Consider the following 19,288-nt stretch of genomic DNA (forward strand, 5'->3'; position numbering starts at 1 on the left):
CTGACAGAGTGAGGTTACCCGAAACTTGTACTTTGTTCCATTGCAGTATTGATGTGATGAGATAGACCCATATGTTGTTCGTGCCTAGCATCTCCTTAAGCTTGTCTATCACTAGCTTCCTGTTTATCAGGTAAAAAGCCTTTGTAAAATCTATGAAGATAGTGTAATATTTTCCGTTGTCTTCTAAGGCATCCCAGATTTGGTTTAGCAGGAGTTCAATAGCGCTCAGGGTAGATCGTCCTTTTCTAAACCCAAATTGGTTCTCTGGCAGATGCTCCTTTATTTCCTCATTTATTTTTCCTGTTATAATTTTGGTGAATATTTTGAAAGGGCAGTTTTCCAGTGCTATGCCTCTGTACTTATTGGGATCTCTTGGGTCTCCTTTGCCTTTATACAGAACTTTTACAATTGACTTTCTCCACTGGTCGGGAATGGAAGCTGTTTCTATACATTTGTTATATAATTTCGTCCATATAGGGGCTAGCAGGTGTGCAGTGTCTTTTACATATTCATTATAGATCCCGTCCGGACCTGCGGCTTTCTTGTTTTTGGTGCTGTCTATAGCAATTCTAGTTTCCTCTATGGTCAGGGGTACCCAGTCTATTTGTATATGTGGAGTGATGATATGTAGATCTTTTCTGGGGTGCACTGGACCTTCGATGTTGAGAATCTTACTAAAGTTTGATTCCCAGTTTTCCATACCTATGTAGTGCGTCTGTGGTTGTTTCTTTGGATGTAGGGCTATGAACGGATTTTTCTTGGCTTCCTCTGCTAGCTTCTTGCATCAAATAACAGTCCCATTATTTACAAAGAGTAACTGAACAATGATCTGAAAATGAATGGCAATGACACTTGCCAAGATATTTCTTCAGTCTGTGATCTATTCCATTTTCTAATGCAGCATTCATTTGAGGAATTATTTTCTGAAGTATACAATACTCTGTAAATTGTACCAACTGCCGCTCATTTCAACAATGGAGGCAAAGGATATTTCAGTACCTAGGAAAGAATATATATATATATTTATTTTTTTGCTATTTGTTTTACGTCGCACCGACACAGATAGGTCTTATGGCGACGATGAGATAGGAAAGGCCCAGGAATAGGAAGGAAGCGACCATGGCCTTAATTAAGGTACAGCCCCGGCATTTGCCTGGTGTGAAAATGGGAAACCATGGAAAACCATCTTCAGGGCTGCCAACAGTGGGGCTCGAACCCACTATCTCCTGATTAAAGAATATATTATAAACTCCTTAGGAACAGTATGACCCAAGACAGGCTGAATTCACTGGCTGTCTGTTCAATTCATAAGGAGGAAATTCGTGAAATTCCAAACTTAACAATGGAGTTGTCGATATATTTGCCAGCCAGAACATCAGCAGGGTTGCTAGATAGCCCAATTTATATGGGATTTTCCTGGTGAAAACCCGACTCCTGATTAAAGCTAATTGGAATTGGTGAAAATTCTGATTACCCTGAAGTGAACAATATTTCACATACTTTTAACTGTCCGTTAGAAGAATATTTAACATACAGTAATTCAGTCTCTTCTTGATTATCCATTACAAGAATAGTAAACACAAGACAACTGATGGTGATTTTAAAACTGTGTTTGCAATAGGATACTTCTCCGAGAACTACTACAGTGAGTATTCCACTCAAGAGAAGTCAAAGAATGTTATGTAATTCATCTCTCACTCAATGGCCTTTGTGTTCATAAATCAGTAAATGTAGTGCTATATTTCATTTTAAAATTATATATTGTGTGTTATGTGCATTATTTCACATTTACAGAAACTGATTATCCACACATCATAAAAGCAATAAGTTTACATTTCTCTCCAACACTTAATGAAACAAACTTTCCCTAGTTCAACACAATTGTTTTGTTAAGCACAGGCTCCATTTGACATGCTTTCTCTCAATTTTCTGAGACCATGTATGCATGCTTCCTCTGTTTAGCACCAGGGTAGAGCAAGAGTGTAGTACCATTCATTGCAAGAAATCCACCAGCCCCTTGCATTATCTAATTGTGTAATATTTTAGCCAACCAGAATGTGAGTGCCAAATTAATAATTAAAATGTTATTTCCAAAACAGTTTCCCCAAGCTATCTAAAGTCTGAGATATTGGGGTCAGAGTTACCAAGTGTTACAAGTTATAAATCTTATCATTAGGTTTGTATTGAATAACCCTTACCTAGTGGCGGCTCGTGGATATCAGCAGTGGGGGGCGCACCTTAGTTTCATAATTCCACAAATATCTCAAGTTCTTCAAAACATGTTATCAAGATACACAATTCGAACACTATACGGTGCAATGCATACGCAATTGTTTTGATTATGATTATGATTATTATTATTATGATTATTATTATTATTATTATTATTATTATTATTATTATTATTATTATTATTATTATTATTATTATTATATGCCTTTACTGGCAGGACCTAGTGTTTACAGTGCACTATGTCTTCTGGTATGGGCTAGAGCAATTTTGTTACTTTCATTGATCTGTCTCTGTCTTATCCTTGGCTTTGACAATATGAAAGTGACTGAGGTATGAGCGATGCTAGTAATTCCATTCCTTCTGCAGCCAGTCCCTGCTATGAATGGTGTGAAAATGTTGCTCATAGGGTCGGTTGGTGCGTGCATTTCAGTGGGCTTCGCAGACTGATATGTAACAGCAACTTCTGGCTCAGTGAGGAAAGCAACGGGAAACTACCTCACTCCTCATTTCCCTAGTATGCCTCTTCAGTGATGCCTAGGCCATCTATGACAGCTGATGGCAGAGCTGTTGAGGGTCCAACCAGCCTTAGGGCTGAAGACTTAACATACATAATAATAATAATAATAATAATAATAATAATAATAATAATAATAATAATAATAATAATAATAATAATAATAATATTTGCCTGTTCTTGTCCACCATCAAGTTATGTTTACGAATAGTTTCATTGTAGTGATCACTTACACAAGACACGACATTGACTTCATCAAGCATTTCAAAGTCCATGGTACTATTGATATCACCCCTGTGGTGATCCATTTATCTCCTTTCCTAGAACGGGAGAATAGCGGGCAAGGAAAGCAGTAAAAGGTTTCTGAGATATCACTTCTACATATCCGCAAGTTCTTGTTATATACGTCAGGAGAACTAATTTGTCTTTGGAAAGCTTCATTTTTCTTTGTCTCCGGTTTTTTCAACAAGAAGTCTGGTGTCGGCCTAAAACACTCCTTCAGTTCGACTTTCTTCTCAGTAGAAAGAGAAGAAAACGTTAGTTCTTTAATATGTTCGACGGTAATCATACTGTACGAAGTGCATACATAACACTACGCCTACATATAAATCACAACCTTTCTCCTAATTTCACCTTGTCACAGTCACATCACGGTCATTCACCAACACAAAGTTAAACATCGCGCTCTCTAGTGAGTATTGCCAACATGAGTCAAGTGCGAGGAGCCAGTAGTTACAGTCGTTACTGGTTTCGTTAGTTAATAATCCTAAAAATTACAAGACTATTTTAAATGTATACCGGCACATTTAACTCAGGTAAGTGCCTCAGTAAAATAGTTCCTAGTTTTAGGAGAGAAATGGCATAAACTGACCCCTGTTAAATAGAAATCAGATCACCAATGTTTCGGGTAGGTTGGCTGCAACGATGGGCCGCGGCAGAAACGCGCCGGAATCTCCGTAGAACAGCACATCTCTACTGCGCCTCTGATTGGCTCCCTCAAGGCCAGTCAAGCGAGACTCGGGAGTATTTGGTCCGCTGTGAGAGAGCGCCCTCCTGCGTAGGGCCAGCAGCGCATTGCGCCGCAGCACAGTACAACTCGCGCCCTTGATAATAATCTTATAGTAAAATATTTCCCTTGTTAACATTTAAGATTAAAATTCCCGAATTTAATGGAACCCCGTGGGGGGCGCGTGCCTTAGCGCCTCCCAAACGAGCCGCCACTGCCCTTACCCCTCGAATTAAAGTTCCCTGTGTTGCCTCTCCTACTCGTATATAAATGTACATTTTTGTCTTATATGACCTGTATTAATCTTTCATGATTTTGGAGATAGCACTTGCTTTTAAATGATGTAGTTAGGCTATACACGTTTACAGCAAGCTATACTGGAGCAAATAAAAGCAATATATGGAATTTAAGATGAATTATTTTGCTTTTTTATTATTAATATTATTACCGTTATCGCATGCAGATTGGTTTTGTTAATAATTTAGCGTACAAATTATCGCTAAAAAGCAACTGAAAACTCTATTCAGTCTCTGTTTTCATACCTCGTGGTAGTTCGTAGGCTGAAACCCCTCTAAACGGCAATTTCTTGAAATCTGAATCTGTTGATTTATAATTGTGCCAGCCGTCAGCATCAGGTGCATGTTGGGTTAAGGTACACAAACCGACCATCGTCTGTTCACTTTTAGGCATCGTGAAATGCTATTAGCTATATTCATTAGGAGCAGAGGTGCGAAAATACTGTGTTTTTTTGTGTTGCCTAACATATACAACATATATACGACTAGAGAGCACATGGCGACCATGTTTGTTTACTATCGCTCGAGCTTGCACGTGTGTGAGTGGACAGCCGACGGCTACACTGCCATCTAAGCGATAGATTTTTGACTGACTGTCAAATAGTATCTGGATTCTACAAAGTTCTACGCGGAACCAAAAGATGGCAGTACAGTATATCATTGTGTATTTTGTCGGCTAAGAGATGGCAGACCAGCGGTGGGCGATAGAATGCCATGTCGGGTCTCTCCCGACATGCGACCGGAACGGGAATATCGTAATGTCGGGCCTCACCCGACAGACGAGTGGTAAAGGATAACATATACCTTTCTGAAAGAATGTTTCTTCAAGCTCCACCTTTTTTGTTAATATACATAAATAATGTTACATCATTACTATGTCTTAAGCAGGACAATGTTTCACTTGCTGCTTAGGCATCTTCAGCCGCTGTTCCTGATATCTAAGATCAAAATTGCTAGGATCCTAGGCTTTGTTTACGATATCATCATCATCATCATCATCATCATCATCATTTCCCTTTATCCAGCTGTAGCCGGGTAGGGGCAAATATGGTTCCTCTCCACTTTCTTCGGTCTTTCCACCACTCCTCCTCCAACACTGTGTCCCAGTCCAGGTTTCTTTCTATAATGCTGCATTGGATGGTATCCTTCCATCTCAATTGTGGTCGTCCACGGCCTCTCCTTCCTTGGATTTGCATTTCCATCACCTTTTTTGACATTCTTTCGTCGCTCATTCGCTTTATGTGCCCAAACCATCTTAGTCGGCTCTTCTCTATTCTATCATTCATTTTTTTCCACTCCAATTTCTTCCCAGATTTTCTCATTCCTTATTTTGTCTCTTCTACTCTTCTGTATCATACTTCTCAAGAATTTCATTTCGGCTGCCTGTATTCGACTCTCATCCTTCTTTGTCATTGTCCAAGTTTCTGCTCCGTAAGTTGTTATGGGTACGTAATACATCTTGTACATAGTATCCTTTGCTTCCATTGGCACATCTTTGTCCCATAACATATTTCTTACACTATGATAGAAACAACTTCCAGCTTGAATCCTTTTACTAATCTCAGCATCCAGTCGAACATTCTCCATTAATTCACTCTCCAGGTATTTAAACGTTTTCACTACTTCCAAGGGCTTGTCTGCAAGTCTAATCTGACCTTTCACTTCTTTCTCCCCTCTAGTCATAACAAGAGTTTTACTCTTTTCTACACTTATTTTCAATCCACATTCTTCAATCTTCCCATTCACCACATTCAACTGTTATTGAACCTTCCCGTCGCCTTCTCCCCAAATCACAATATCATCCGCAAATAACATCATATTCATTTCTCTTCCTCCATATGCTGCTTTTGCCATTCTCATGATGTCATCCATTACTATTGTAAACAGGATTGGTGATAGAACACTTCCCTGTCTCAGCCCGCTAGTGATTTTGAACCAACTTGTCCTGCCAACTTGTGTTTGCATGCAACTACAACATTCCTTATACAATGCCATGATCATTTTTATTAATCCCTGTCCAATTCCTTTTTGCACCAGACTGTCCCAAACTTTCGTCCTAGGAACACTGTCATATGCCTTTTCAATATCAATGACCAATGTTTACGATAAAATGCTTAAAATAGTTAGGCTGACATGAATTGCTCTGACTGAAAAGTTATGCTTGGACATACTATACATCTTATAAAAACAACCTTGACATGATTGTTACACTTTAAAAAATTTAATTATATACTGGTACAATCCAATGTTACTTATAATGATACTGGGCTGGCATGAACTGCTCAGTCTATAAGGTCCAACGTGTGTGCAACCTATGAAAACTTCACTGACTTGATTGTCACTATATTGTGATGTTCATTTTTTGGGATAAAATATCAGTTGTGGTTTCATGGGATGTTGTTGATGTGGTCAGTTGTCTGACTGTTTGTCTTCTTCGTTGCCTTGTGACGATTAAAATTAAGTTTTTTTTTTTTTTTTTTTTTTTTTTTGTTATTTGCTTTACGTCGCACCGACACAGATATGTCTTATGGCGACGATGGGATAGGAAAGGCCTAGGAAGTGGAAGGAAGCGGCCATGGCCTTAATTAAGGTACAACCCCGGCATTTGCCTGGCGTGAAAATGGGAAACCATGGAAAACCATCTTCAGGGCTGCCGACAGTGGGGCTCGAACCCACTATCTCCCGATTACTGGATACTGGCCGCACTTAAGCGACTGCAGCTATCGAGCTCAGTAAAATTAAGTAAAACAGGGCTGCCTGCTGTTAATATGAGTCGGAAGAAGAGACTTCTCAAGAATGGTGAGGGGGCAAGTAAGATTCCGTTTACTTTACAAAGGAAATTTAATTTGAAGTAAAAACAGTCAATACGGAACGATTTTAGCATCTTGTATTAAAGATTCCATTTAGTACCCCATTTTATACTTTATTATGTAAATAAACTTCACAACTAAGATACAGTACTTTTCTCATTACAGACTTTCAATCCACCTCTCTCAACCCATTAATGAGCAATAAGGTCCACAACAACAGAAAGAACAATCTTGAGAAGTCCCCTCTTCAACCCATATTAACGGCAGGCAGCCCTATTTTACTTAATTCTAATCATCACAAGACAATGAAGAAGAAACACAGTCAGATGACTGACCACATCAACAACATCCTATGAAACATTAACTGAATTTTTAATCCAAGAAATAAACATCACAAAAAAGTGACAATCAAATCAGTTAAGTTTTCATAGGTTGCACGCACATCGGACATTATTAGACTGAACCATTCACGCCAGCCCAACGTCATTATAAGTAACACTGGATTGAACCGGTATATAATCAAATTTTTTAAAGTGTAACAGTCATGTTAAGGATGTTTTTACACTAGAGTCTCGTTAATCCAAACCCTGTTAATCCGAAAGTCCGGTTAATCCGAACTAAAATATTTAATTTTTTAAAAACATTCTCCTAATTGAAATGAAAGAACTTATTATAGAATGAAGATTTACTTGCATTTTATTAGTCATATTTTACTAGAATAACTTAATGTTATGTAAGGAGAGAAGTTGTAACCTAGTTTTAGTCGTTTTCTCCTCTACGGGTTCTTAACTACCCTACTGTAATTTTTTACAGTGTTTTATTAATGTAACTGCTAATGAGTGGACATTTCAAGTATGTACTGAATTGTAGAAACTATTTTCCTCACATGGTTGAGGCGCTGGCCTTCTGACCCCAACTTGGCAAGTTCGATCCTGGCTCAGTCTGATGGTATTTGAAGGTGCTCAAATACATCAGCCTTGTGTAATAGATTTACTGGCACGTAAAAGAAATCCTGCGGGACTAAATTCCAGCACTTTGGCGTCTCCGAAAACCGAAAAAGTAGTTAGTGGGATGTAAAGCCATTATTATTCTTTAAAAAATATTAACAAATGCAATGGCTGTTATTTTGCATTTAGGAACGTGGTACGCTAATATTAGCATCCTGGAATACAAAAGTTACTATTTACATTATAGTAATGTCAGTTATCCATTGCTCTGAATCTTGAGTCCTGAATAAGAGAAGATATCAAGTTCTAATTTTATTTTAGGACCTATTACAGTAAAAATTACTTGGAGATTTAGCAAAGGTAATATAAAACATCATCTGCATGAAGCCAAAATAATGTTATAATATTAAATTGAGGTGGATGAATAAAGTGGTGTTTACATACTTGTATGAGTAGTTACAATAATATACCAAATCCCGGCACCTAGCCGTCTCCAGAAACCATAAAAGTAGTGCTGGAATTTAGTCCCGCAGGATTTCTTTTACATGCCAGTAAATCTATTAAGTAAAAACAATAACATTATTATTAGAAGATATTCTCTGGTTAATCTGAAATTTCATAATCCGAACAGACTCTGGTCCCAATTAGTTCAGATTAACGAGATTCTACTGTATAAGATGTATAGTATGTGTAAGCATAACTTTTTAGGCAGAGTAATGCTTGGTAGCTCAACTATTTTAAGAATTTCATCATAAACAAAGCCTAAGATCTTAGCAATTTTGATCTAAGATATTAGAGAAGGGCAGTTGAAGATGCCTAAAATATAGGCAAAATATGTCCTGCTTAAGCCATAGTAATGATCTAACATTATTTATGTAAATTAATAAAAAAACATATAATGTACTGAAAAAGTGGACCCTCAAAAAACATTCTTTTAGAAAAGTTACTAAGCATTGTCTGCTATTTTAAAATATCTGCAATTTTTTCTTTGAAAAATCAGACAACCCTATCTTACTCAGTAATTGGCTGATCTCTCTAGGCCTCCTTAACTTTTAAAATGTAAAATAACATTACCTGGAACAGAGGATCAGGGCTAAATGAGAAACCATCAGATCCTGATTTATCTATATTCTCCTTCTCAGAAAGTTCTTCATCATCTTTTAGAAGCTTAGCTTTAAATGATATATGATCATAACTTTCATCACAAGAGCTTGGTGAAGTAGCATCCTGAAATACAGAAAATTAAAACTGAAGTGATGTTCGAAATCAACAAAAGAAGACTACAACAAATTTCTCATAGCTTACAATTATTTTAAAGTTGTGAAGAAGATTTGGAGATGGTGCTATACAACCATATTCTTCTTTTTCAGGATTAAAGTTTGGAATGTATCCATCCACTCCATCACACAGAAAGCACTTCTCAATACTGAGCAAAAAAGAATCTTTGAGATTCTGTACAGGTTTTATCATAAGTCGACCATAGATCTTATCACCTGCAACAAACAAAACAATACTGTTTAACAAAAAACATTCTATCTTATGTTTGTAGAATCTATAATTTCCTGATTCATAGTTAAAAACAAAGTACTGTATATGGAAGGGACTTGATTATGTTTCAACAGTCAACCATTAATCACCAAATATGGAAATATTGCTCAAGTTGAGAAAATTAAATATCTAGGTAAAATTATTGAACTAGCAGGGTTAAATCAGCAAGCTAACAAAGGAAGGAAGGGGATGGGAGGAAGAGGAGTTAGGGATTGGAATAAATTACCAAGGGAAATGTTCAATAAATTTTCAATGTCATTGAAATCATTTAAGAAAAGGCTAGGAAAACAACAGATAGGGAATCTGCCACCTGGGTGACTGCCCTAAATGCAGATCAGTATTAAGTTTGTTCGCAGAATGAATCCGTGATAGTTCGAGATATCGTCCATATGCGCATGCGCGGTTGGCAACTAGTTTGAAATGTGACGAGCTAATTTCCACTACGAACGGAAGTGGTTGGAAACGTCTGCTGTTTTGAACCAACGTGTTTTGTATTCTGTAAGCTTCAGAAATTAATTAGGATTTTATTCGTAACTTCAGGTTTAAAAATTGATGAACACGGTATGATAGCGTGAATGACTACTTAGTAATATTAGTTGAAAGTCTGAATATATACTTAGATATAAATACAGAAGTGGGTTATATCTATATTTTCATATTTGGTAAATTTTACTTATTTTGTAAAGTTACTTCAGCAACTAATAACGGCCGTGAAGTAATTCTCAGGTCAGTTATGAAACGAACATAGATGGCAGTGGATATGCGCGCGCATATTCTGACTCGCTGACTGAAAGAGTTCCCGTCCAGGATCAGAAACTGTTCCAACGGTTTGCTGATGTCTTCCAACAGTTTGAAAAGTTTGTACGAACAACACATTAGTGGTCAGCAACTCTTATGATCGCTACTACGAACGCGAATTTGAATGTGCGCATGCGTCTGATAGATGGCAACAGTTTCTGACTGTATTACGAACAAAGCTATTGATTGATTGAAGAAACTGCAAAACTTCAAAGAGCATACAATAAAAGAACTATTTCAAAAAAAGGCAAAATGACGATCTTATAACAGAATAGTTAAAACAGAAGCACTTTATACATCTGAAACTATTATAATTGGTGGCAAATCTCGATTAAAGATGATCAAAAAACAAGAAGGGAAAATCCTTAGAAAAATCTTAGGACCTAAATGTGAAAATGGAATTTGGATGAAAACAAATCACATTAAATCTATCAAGTTACAGAAAAAAATCACAGATACCATCAGGAAATGGTGATTACAATTCTATGGTCACTTATATAGAATGGATAATAACAGGCTCACAAAGAAAATTCCTTCAGTAACATGGAGAACAGTTCTGTAGCCATTTTGGGAGAGTCTGGTCTGGCTGTCAACTGTACTTTAATTCATCCTGTAGATGCTCAACTGGTTTAGATCAGGGTTGTGGCCTGGCCATTTGATTTCATGTACTGTACTCTTATTTTGACAAAACACTTAGTTATGGCCTTTGCTTTATTAATGAATACAATGTCATGTTGAAAATGAAAAGGGACAGTTCCAATTGCCAGTACTGCATGGCAGCATCAGTATTCATGACCTGAAGAATTGAAACCTGTTGGCCAATACTAAACCATGAAAATTAGATCCTCTCCAAAATTCCTCCTTGGCCAAATTTCACACTGGGAAATATGTTTTCTGTTGAGTAATGTTCGCTTGCATCCATCAAGTCCATACTCATCCAGTAGATTGCCACAAAGTGTAGTGTGATTCATCACTCTTCCATAGATCTAGAGCAGAGGTGCTCATGCTGGACATTCTGTCCCACGGGCGCCCAGCACTTTAAGCGGGCAGGCAGGTGATGCTATGCTGACGTTGTGGCTACATCACAGGTCGTTAAGGTTGGGCAAAGTTCTCCCAGTCACTCTCGATCACTGCTGTCATACCCAAGTTTGAAATGGAGTTAGAAAATAATGAAAGAACGAGGGCAGAAATCCACATTATTTACAATTTACGTTGTAAGAAATAAGTTATTTACGTTCATTGCAGTTTATGTATTTTGACCGGATACAATAAAGAGTTAGGCCTACAACCTCAAATATTTTAAAAGATACATAATGAATTACAATTTTCACTATTAAAATTTAAGAGGTGCTTTAGAAACATTTCTAATATAATATGGAGTTAAGGTGGATAAGCTGTGGCTTATGGTTGTTTGGATTTAAATTACCTGATAAACTCACCAACAATCCAATCATGCTTACCAGGAGTAATATCAGTTAGGTTATTTATTTGAAGGCATACTGTATATCTATCTGGTAAATATATTTACATTGTTGTTGTACTTTAATCTTCGTTAGTAAATATCTATGTCCTCACTCATAATGAAACTCCCTCTAGCCATTTAGAGGCTAGCTGTTATCACCAGATGCCTATTAAATTTTAAATACTGTTTTCATAAATTCAGTAAACAGAGCAAGTCACACAACACTACAACACTGTGCAAAATCAAGCAGTAAACTTGTTGAATTATGTAATTATATTACTTTTTGCTTAATGAATAACAGGAATTTTACTTTTTTTTTTTTTTAAATGGAAATACTGTTACGTCCATCCAAGGAATTGTAAATAGTAGCTTGTACGCTTAAACTTTTGTAGATTGTAACAAAATATTATAATGTCTCAGTTTTCTTTCAATGAACAAATATAAGAAAATAAAACTGACTGCTTATATTGAACACAGTATAAATCATTCCAGAATATCTTGAAATGGTCAGTTTTTTTGCAATTATAGCACTTTATTTTAAATACTGCACCCCAATCAGCATTTCGCTGAGTAGTGGAGGAGACCTTCGTAATCACAATTGAACGTCAATGTTCCCTCCTTTCCCTGAAAAGTGTGAACGCTCTCTTGCTTTACTGTGATGTATGCTTGTTATGTAAGCTGCCTGCATTTACGTTATGCCAGCCCGGCCGCACTGGGCTAGCCTCAATGGGTGCCCAGCTGAGCACCTCTGATCTAGAGTCTACAGCTGATGTGTTTTGCACCATTGTAATAGGAAGCAAGAGTTCAGTTTAGTGATTCTTGGTTTACATGCTGCAACATGCCTGTGGGATACGAGCGCAAACACCTCCCATCAAATGGTACGACTACTGGCATCACATCCATATGCCAATTGAAAGTCAGTAGTCTTTTGATTTGACTCCCGTAGGTGACTTGTGCATTGTGATGAGGATGAAATTATGACAACGACAACACATACACCCAGCCCCTGAGCCAGCAAAATTAACCAATGATGGTTAAAACTACCGACCTTGCCGAGAATCGTACCCGGGTCCCCTGTGACCAAAGGCCAGGTACACATTTAGCCATGAAGCCGTACAGTGGAATGATATTAGTAGACAAATAAGCTTTAATGGAGCTTTTAAAAGTAGGAAAGATCATGACATGAAGATGAGGTTGAAATTCAAGAGGACAAACTGGGGCAAATATTTGTTTATAGGAAAAGGAATTAGGGATAGGAATAGTTTATCAAAGAAGGTATTCAACAAATTTTCAACTTCTTTTAAATCACTTAAGAAAAGACTAGGAACACAACTGATAGTGAATCTGCCACCTGGGCGACAGCATTAAATGCACATCAGTAGTAAATGAAAAATCTAGATGGAAAACCTTTGTGAAAGCCCTATTCTCCTCTTAAGAGCAGAATGAAATGAGCATGTCTATTATGTATTTAAATGGCATTCTGTGATTGGTGTACTCTGTGACAGGAAGATTCTACAACAGCAGAAGACCAAAGTATACCAACTACAATGTGCCAGTAGTCCTGTACAGTGCTGAGAGTAGCCCTCATCAAAAGAAGTGGAACAATGACTTGCCATCATGGTAAGAAAGATGCTCAGGTGGGCATGTGGCCTTATGCTTCATAGTAGTGTTGCACATGACAAGGTGATATGGAAAGGTATCAACTGCTGAAAAGATGAGAGCAAGCCACCTATGCTAGTACAAGCATGTACTTTGAGCAGAAACAGCAACAGTGGCAAAGACTAGTTTTGCTTTGGAAGGAGATTGCAAAGGATGGTTGGATGGCTGGAGCAGCAATGGCTTGACAGCCAAAATCCTGACTGGGTGCACGTTCATGTTAATTGGTGACAAAGAGCCAAAATAGCAGACCTCACAAGCATGTGGAACAAACACTAAAGAAAAGGGTCTTATTGTGTATTGATATTGAACTAAGCATTAGAGACATGGGTAATTAAATAAAGAGACTATAGTGGAATACAATCCTATGGAGGAGTTCCTGGGAAGAGAAACTGAAGTGACTAATTGGACAGAAGGAAAAATTAATGAGTGGGAGACTTTCTGAATGAGGAGCCTGTATGGGAATAAGTAAAGAATAAGAACCTAAAATGGAAGGAGAGAAACATTGAGGAAAACAAAAATAGCTGAAGGGAGTAAAGAAATGTGTAGGAAGAAAAAAGAAGAAAAAGTTAATAACGGTAGAACAATGTGGGTAGATAGGAGACATTCAAAGACTGGAAACTTTTCATGAAGATGATTATTTGCTATGTATGAGCGACAATCATCTTGAGCTAAGGTCCCACTCAGTAAATACATAAATGCTAGGGTCACACCAATGTATCTTGCTAAATTCCTAAATGCTGTGATGACAAGCACATACAATGATGAATTCTGACTTCGCTACACTTGTTGTAGATAAAGTGAAGTCAGAATTATTTGATTATTCCCTTGCTGTCATGAGACAGGTTCCAAACCCACTGAGACCTAACAAGTGATTTTTACTACAGGTAAATTGAATGGAATAACAGTATAAGTGACATTTTAAAAAAAATGAGTTAAGTGCAGGATGTAACTCCGAGAGGATGTATCCTTTCACCAACAAAGAGATACAAGTGATAGCGGTAATATTCTGCGCTCTAGTGATGGGTGGTATAACTACAAATAGCATGCTTTATATGAGTGTTAAGCTGTTTAAATGCCTTTTTCTCTGAATGACCAAAATGCTACTTATACCGTTATGGCTTTCATCCATTCAATTTCTGGTGCTTTTTCTTTTTTTTTTTTTCAAAGAGGACTGGCCTTTACAGCCTTGCGTTATAAAACTGACACCTTTTTTGTATGCTGTATCCCAATCATCCTTGAAGTCATCCAGACTATCGATGAACCACAGATCCTTTTGCTTGGACAGGTAGAATTGTGTATCAAGACTGTATTCAACTGGAACTGGATCAGATACTTGTTGAAATCTCACTTCTAGCTCAAATGTTACTGGAGGCTGGGGTCTGCAGGGTGCCAAGTGCGAATATGAGACTCCCTCCTCAACTTCACAAGGTATCAGACTCACATCAAATACTCCTGAATAGTCTTGCACCTGAAAATAGTACACAACAGTGAATTGCATCTATGGACAGCTGATGAAATATTGTACTGTATGTATACTAATAAATGGAAGTTGGAGTGAAATGTTGTATAAAAATAAGTATTAAAATGGACATGGACATTAATTAATGAAGCATTTCTATGCACCCCAGAAATTTAAATCTTAATACCAGAGAATCTCATACCCTAAAGTTTCCAAACATTTACTAAAAATTCACAGGAGGGGCTAAAATTGGAGAAATTAAGGAGACATATTAGCTTAAGTATAACAAAGTATGACTTAAAGATATGCACTGAACAGAAAATAGACCTATGAATTAATGAGATATTTCAGGCACTTTAGAAAGTCGAAACTTGGTATGAGAAAAACTTTACATTCCAAAGGCATCTGGAGTGGAATGCGCTGGAAATTTCAGAAACAAAATGACATAATTATATAAGTGTAAGCATCTCTCTGTTAAGTGCGGAACTTTTTTTTAAATAATTTGGACTTTGGAAAAGATCAAACCCCACAAATATGTTGAGAGAAATTTTTGAGATATTAAGGAGGTAACGGCACTTAACTGATCAATAAAGAAAGCTACATTATGATCCGGGGGGGTTGGTGGAAGATGAGTGGGCCTGCTACTAATACAGTAAAACATCATTAAACTGGATTAATTGGGAGTCATTGCTGTTTGAACCACTAGATGTTAGGATTAATTAAAGTACTTTACTTATAATTGGCTTGACGTTGCACTGGCACAGATAGGACTTATGATGACAATTTAATTAATATAAGATAGGCACATGGTCTCTAAGACTGCACTGAAATCATGTACTTATGACCAAAACATACGTACTGACACTTATAGTAATACAAATACTAAATTAATTTATAGGGAAAAAATATATACTAATATGTCCAAGGACAAGATCTTAATTTCATTTCCAATCTATGGTTTTATTATTCGACAAAAACAACAGTAAGTCCCCAAAGAACATATATACCGGTATATATATATAACAGAAGCACACAGTAAAGGCCCAAAGAGCATACATATCATTACTTCGCCCCACTAGTAAGGGATACATACAATTCCACAAAAGTATATTAGATTACCTAAAATCAAAGCCTATTTATTTTACTTTAAATGTGTACAATAAACACACATTGTGCTAGTTACTTAAGAATCTAGGTCAGAGTGCGAACCACTCTGCCAGACCTGGTGACATAATCACCACCTGATTTCATAATTGCCCGCTCTTCCCCATCACCACTAGGCTAGGCTGCTGATTGCAGTTAGCATTGATGGACTCCATGTGCAGACTCTTGTCTGCTCATAGGCCCCAAAAAAGACTTTTCTGAAAAATCAGAAATAGCAGGAATAGAAATTTTAAGAGCACTTTGCTTTAACTGGTTAACATGCACAGTACGTGTCGTCTCCCAACCGAACAAATCTACCACAACAGAGTAAACTCTCGAACCCAACCTACACATTATTCTTCTTGGAACACATTTCTGATAGTCTTTTAAATTTTTTATTTCTACAAAAACCTTCTCCCCAGCTTCGAAAATCCTACAGCAATCCAGCCTCAAAAATCCTACAGCGAAAATGATTATCCTCTTGGTCTTTTGAGTTTGAACTTCCAAATGATACTTTATGCAAAGACTTATTAATAACCGGGTTCATGACAGTCAGAGGATTCTGTGGCTGGTACAGCAAGACTTTAGCTATAGGTGATTCCTGCGACTGATGAGGGTGTAGATCTGTAATAGAATAAGCAGTCCGCTAGACGTTGCTCGGTGGATGAGATTTTAATTTTTAGGGGACATATGGACTTGACAAGCATTTTCTTACAGGTTTGGACAGATTAATCAGCCAAACCATTGCTTTGAGGGTTATACGGTGGACTGAACATTAATTTTATTCCTTTATCTCTACAGTATGTAGCAAATTCTTGACTACTATAAGGAGGACCATTGTCGGTTACTATTGTATGGGGGTATGCGAACCTAGCGAATACCTCCTCTAATTTTATCTAGTACTGGCTGAAATGCCGTAGTCTTTAATGAAAAACATTTTATCCATTTAGACCATGAATCAGATAATATAAGAAACTTTATACCTTGTAATTCAAACAGGTCTATGTGGACTTGCTCGAAGTACTCCTGGGAATCCTGCCAGGAAACTCTATCCTTTTTAGGGAAAGACCAACTGACTGACACAACGTGGGCCATTCTTTCTATGTCTTCATTCAAACACGGCCACCAGACATACGACCTTGCAAATATTTCGGTTCTGACAATACCATTGTGGTTATGGTGCAAAATCACCATGACCTTACACTGGACGGAACGAGGGACCACAATTCTATTCCCGTGTAGCAGACAACCATCACTCACTGACTATGCCGCATCCTGTAATAGCACCATAAGTTGGACTCCCTTTTAGCATTATAATGAGACCAATTGGACTGCACATACTTTTCAACTTTACATAAAATAGTATCAGACATAGTCGACTCTGCTACATCTCTGTACGACAATAGGGGGTATTCAAATACAAAACATTACACTCAGGGATGGCAACATTATCCCTCGAGGGTAAACAAGATATGGAATCAGCTTGAGGAATCTGATTACCTTTTTACACATGAATTTATAATTATAAGCCAATAAAATGACTGACTATCTTACTAGTCCTGAACAACACATTTGAAAAAAAAAAATTGTTTTCCGAAGACAATGCCTTTAGCGGCTCATGGTCATTGTACAGAAGGAATTCCCTCCCAAAAAAATATTTATGGAACTTCAAACACAAGTGCTAATGCTTCCTTATGAAGCTGGCTAAAATGTCACTGGGCTGAATTCAACATAGCTGATTCAAAAGCTATTGGGTGCTCCACCGCATCGATGAGGTGACTCAGTACAGCACCAACGCCATAGGATGAACTATTAACAACTAACACTAATTAAAGGAATAGGTCCTTGATAAACCATTTTACCAAGAGTTACCAATTTCTAGGAGGTTCACTGAACCACTGAACATATAGAATGATTGCAAAGAAATTGGAAATTTATTGAACATCTACTTTGGTAACTTATTCCAATCCCTAACTCTCCTTCCTATAAACGAACATTTGCTCTAATTTGTCCTCTTGAATTCCAACTTTATCTGCATATTGTGATCTGTCCTACTTTTAAAGACACCACTCAAACTTATTCATCTACTAATGTCATTCCATGTCATCTCTCCACTGACAGCCCGGCACTTATCACCTAGGTGAGAAACCTATTGAATAGGTGGAATTTATAATCTAGTATTATTCTTTGACTTTAAGTTCATTTCAATACGGACCATACCATGAGATTTGTAACACATACTACTCAGTCGAGCAGCTCGTCTCCTTTCTCCCCGAAACTTCCCAGCCCAAACTTCGCAACTTTTTTGTAATGCTACTCTTTTGTCGGAAATCATCCAGAACAAATTGAGCTGCTTTTCTTTGGATTTTTACCAGCTCTTGAATCAAGTAATCCTGGTGAGGGTCCCAAACACTGGAACCATACTCTAGTTGGGATCTTAGCAGAGACTTATATGTCCTCTCTTTTACATTCTTAATACAATCCCTAAATACCCTCATAACCACGTCCAGATCTGTACCCTTTATTTACAATCCCTTGTATGTGATTACCCCAATGAAGATCTTTCCTTATATTAACACCTAGGTACTTACAATGATCCTCAAAAGGAACTTTCACCCCATCAAATGCAGTTATTAAAACTGATGCAAGTTTCCCTATTTGAGAAACTCACAACCTAACTTTTAACCCCATTTATCATCATACCATTGCCTATTGTCCATCTCACAACATTATCAAGGTCATTTTAGAGTTTCTCACAATCTTGTAACTTATTTATTACTCTGTACAGAATAACATCATCCACAAATAGCCTTATCTCTGGCACAACATCTTTACTCATACCATTTTTATATATAAGAAAGGATAAATGTCCAATAATACTGCCTTGAGGAATTCTCATCTTAGTTATATCACCCTTTCCTTTATACACAGGGTCTACTATAGCAACTCTCCATTCATTTGGTATAGCTCCTTCATGCAAACAACAATCAAATAAGTCCTTCAGATGTGGAACTATATCCCAACCCATTGTCTTTAGTATATTCCCTGAAATCTTATCAATTCCAGCTGCTTTTCCAGTTTTCAACTTTTTTATCTTATTGAAAATGTCATTGTTATCATACGTAAATTGTAATACCTCTTTAGTATTGGTCACCTCCACACTCTGAACCAACAATCTTTACATACTGCTGACTGAATACTTCTGCCTTTTGAAGATCCTTGCAAACAAACTCCCCTTGTTCATTAATGATTCCTGGAATGTCCTTCTTGAAACCTGTTTCAGCCTTGAAGTACCTATACATACCCTTCCATGCTTACCATCATGTTATCCTTAGCTGACTTCTTTGCTAGATTCAATTTCCTAATAAATTCCTTCAAATTCTTCTAACTTCCACAGCCATTTCTAACTCTTAT

General features: G+C 37.3%; 1 protein-coding gene across 1 annotated transcript in view; it reads right to left on the reverse strand.

Moving 5' to 3' along the window:
• LOC136874371 (FRAS1-related extracellular matrix protein 2) overlaps nucleotides 1-19,288 on the reverse strand; it is a 138,580-nt gene that overhangs the window by 9,183 nt on the left and 110,109 nt on the right. Inside the window, exons 13-15 of the mRNA XM_067148008.2 lie at nucleotides 14,479-14,740; nucleotides 9,111-9,298; nucleotides 8,880-9,032 (exon numbers count right to left, since the gene is read on the reverse strand). Of these exons, the coding sequence (XP_067004109.2) occupies nucleotides 8,880-9,032; nucleotides 9,111-9,298; nucleotides 14,479-14,740 (603 nt within the window). The remainder of the gene's footprint in view (nucleotides 1-8,879; nucleotides 9,033-9,110; nucleotides 9,299-14,478; nucleotides 14,741-19,288) is intronic.

Source organism: Anabrus simplex, chromosome 5 (assembly GCF_040414725.1).
Source record: "Anabrus simplex isolate iqAnaSimp1 chromosome 5, ASM4041472v1, whole genome shotgun sequence".
NCBI classification, from domain to species: Eukaryota; Metazoa; Arthropoda; class Insecta; order Orthoptera; family Tettigoniidae; genus Anabrus; species Anabrus simplex.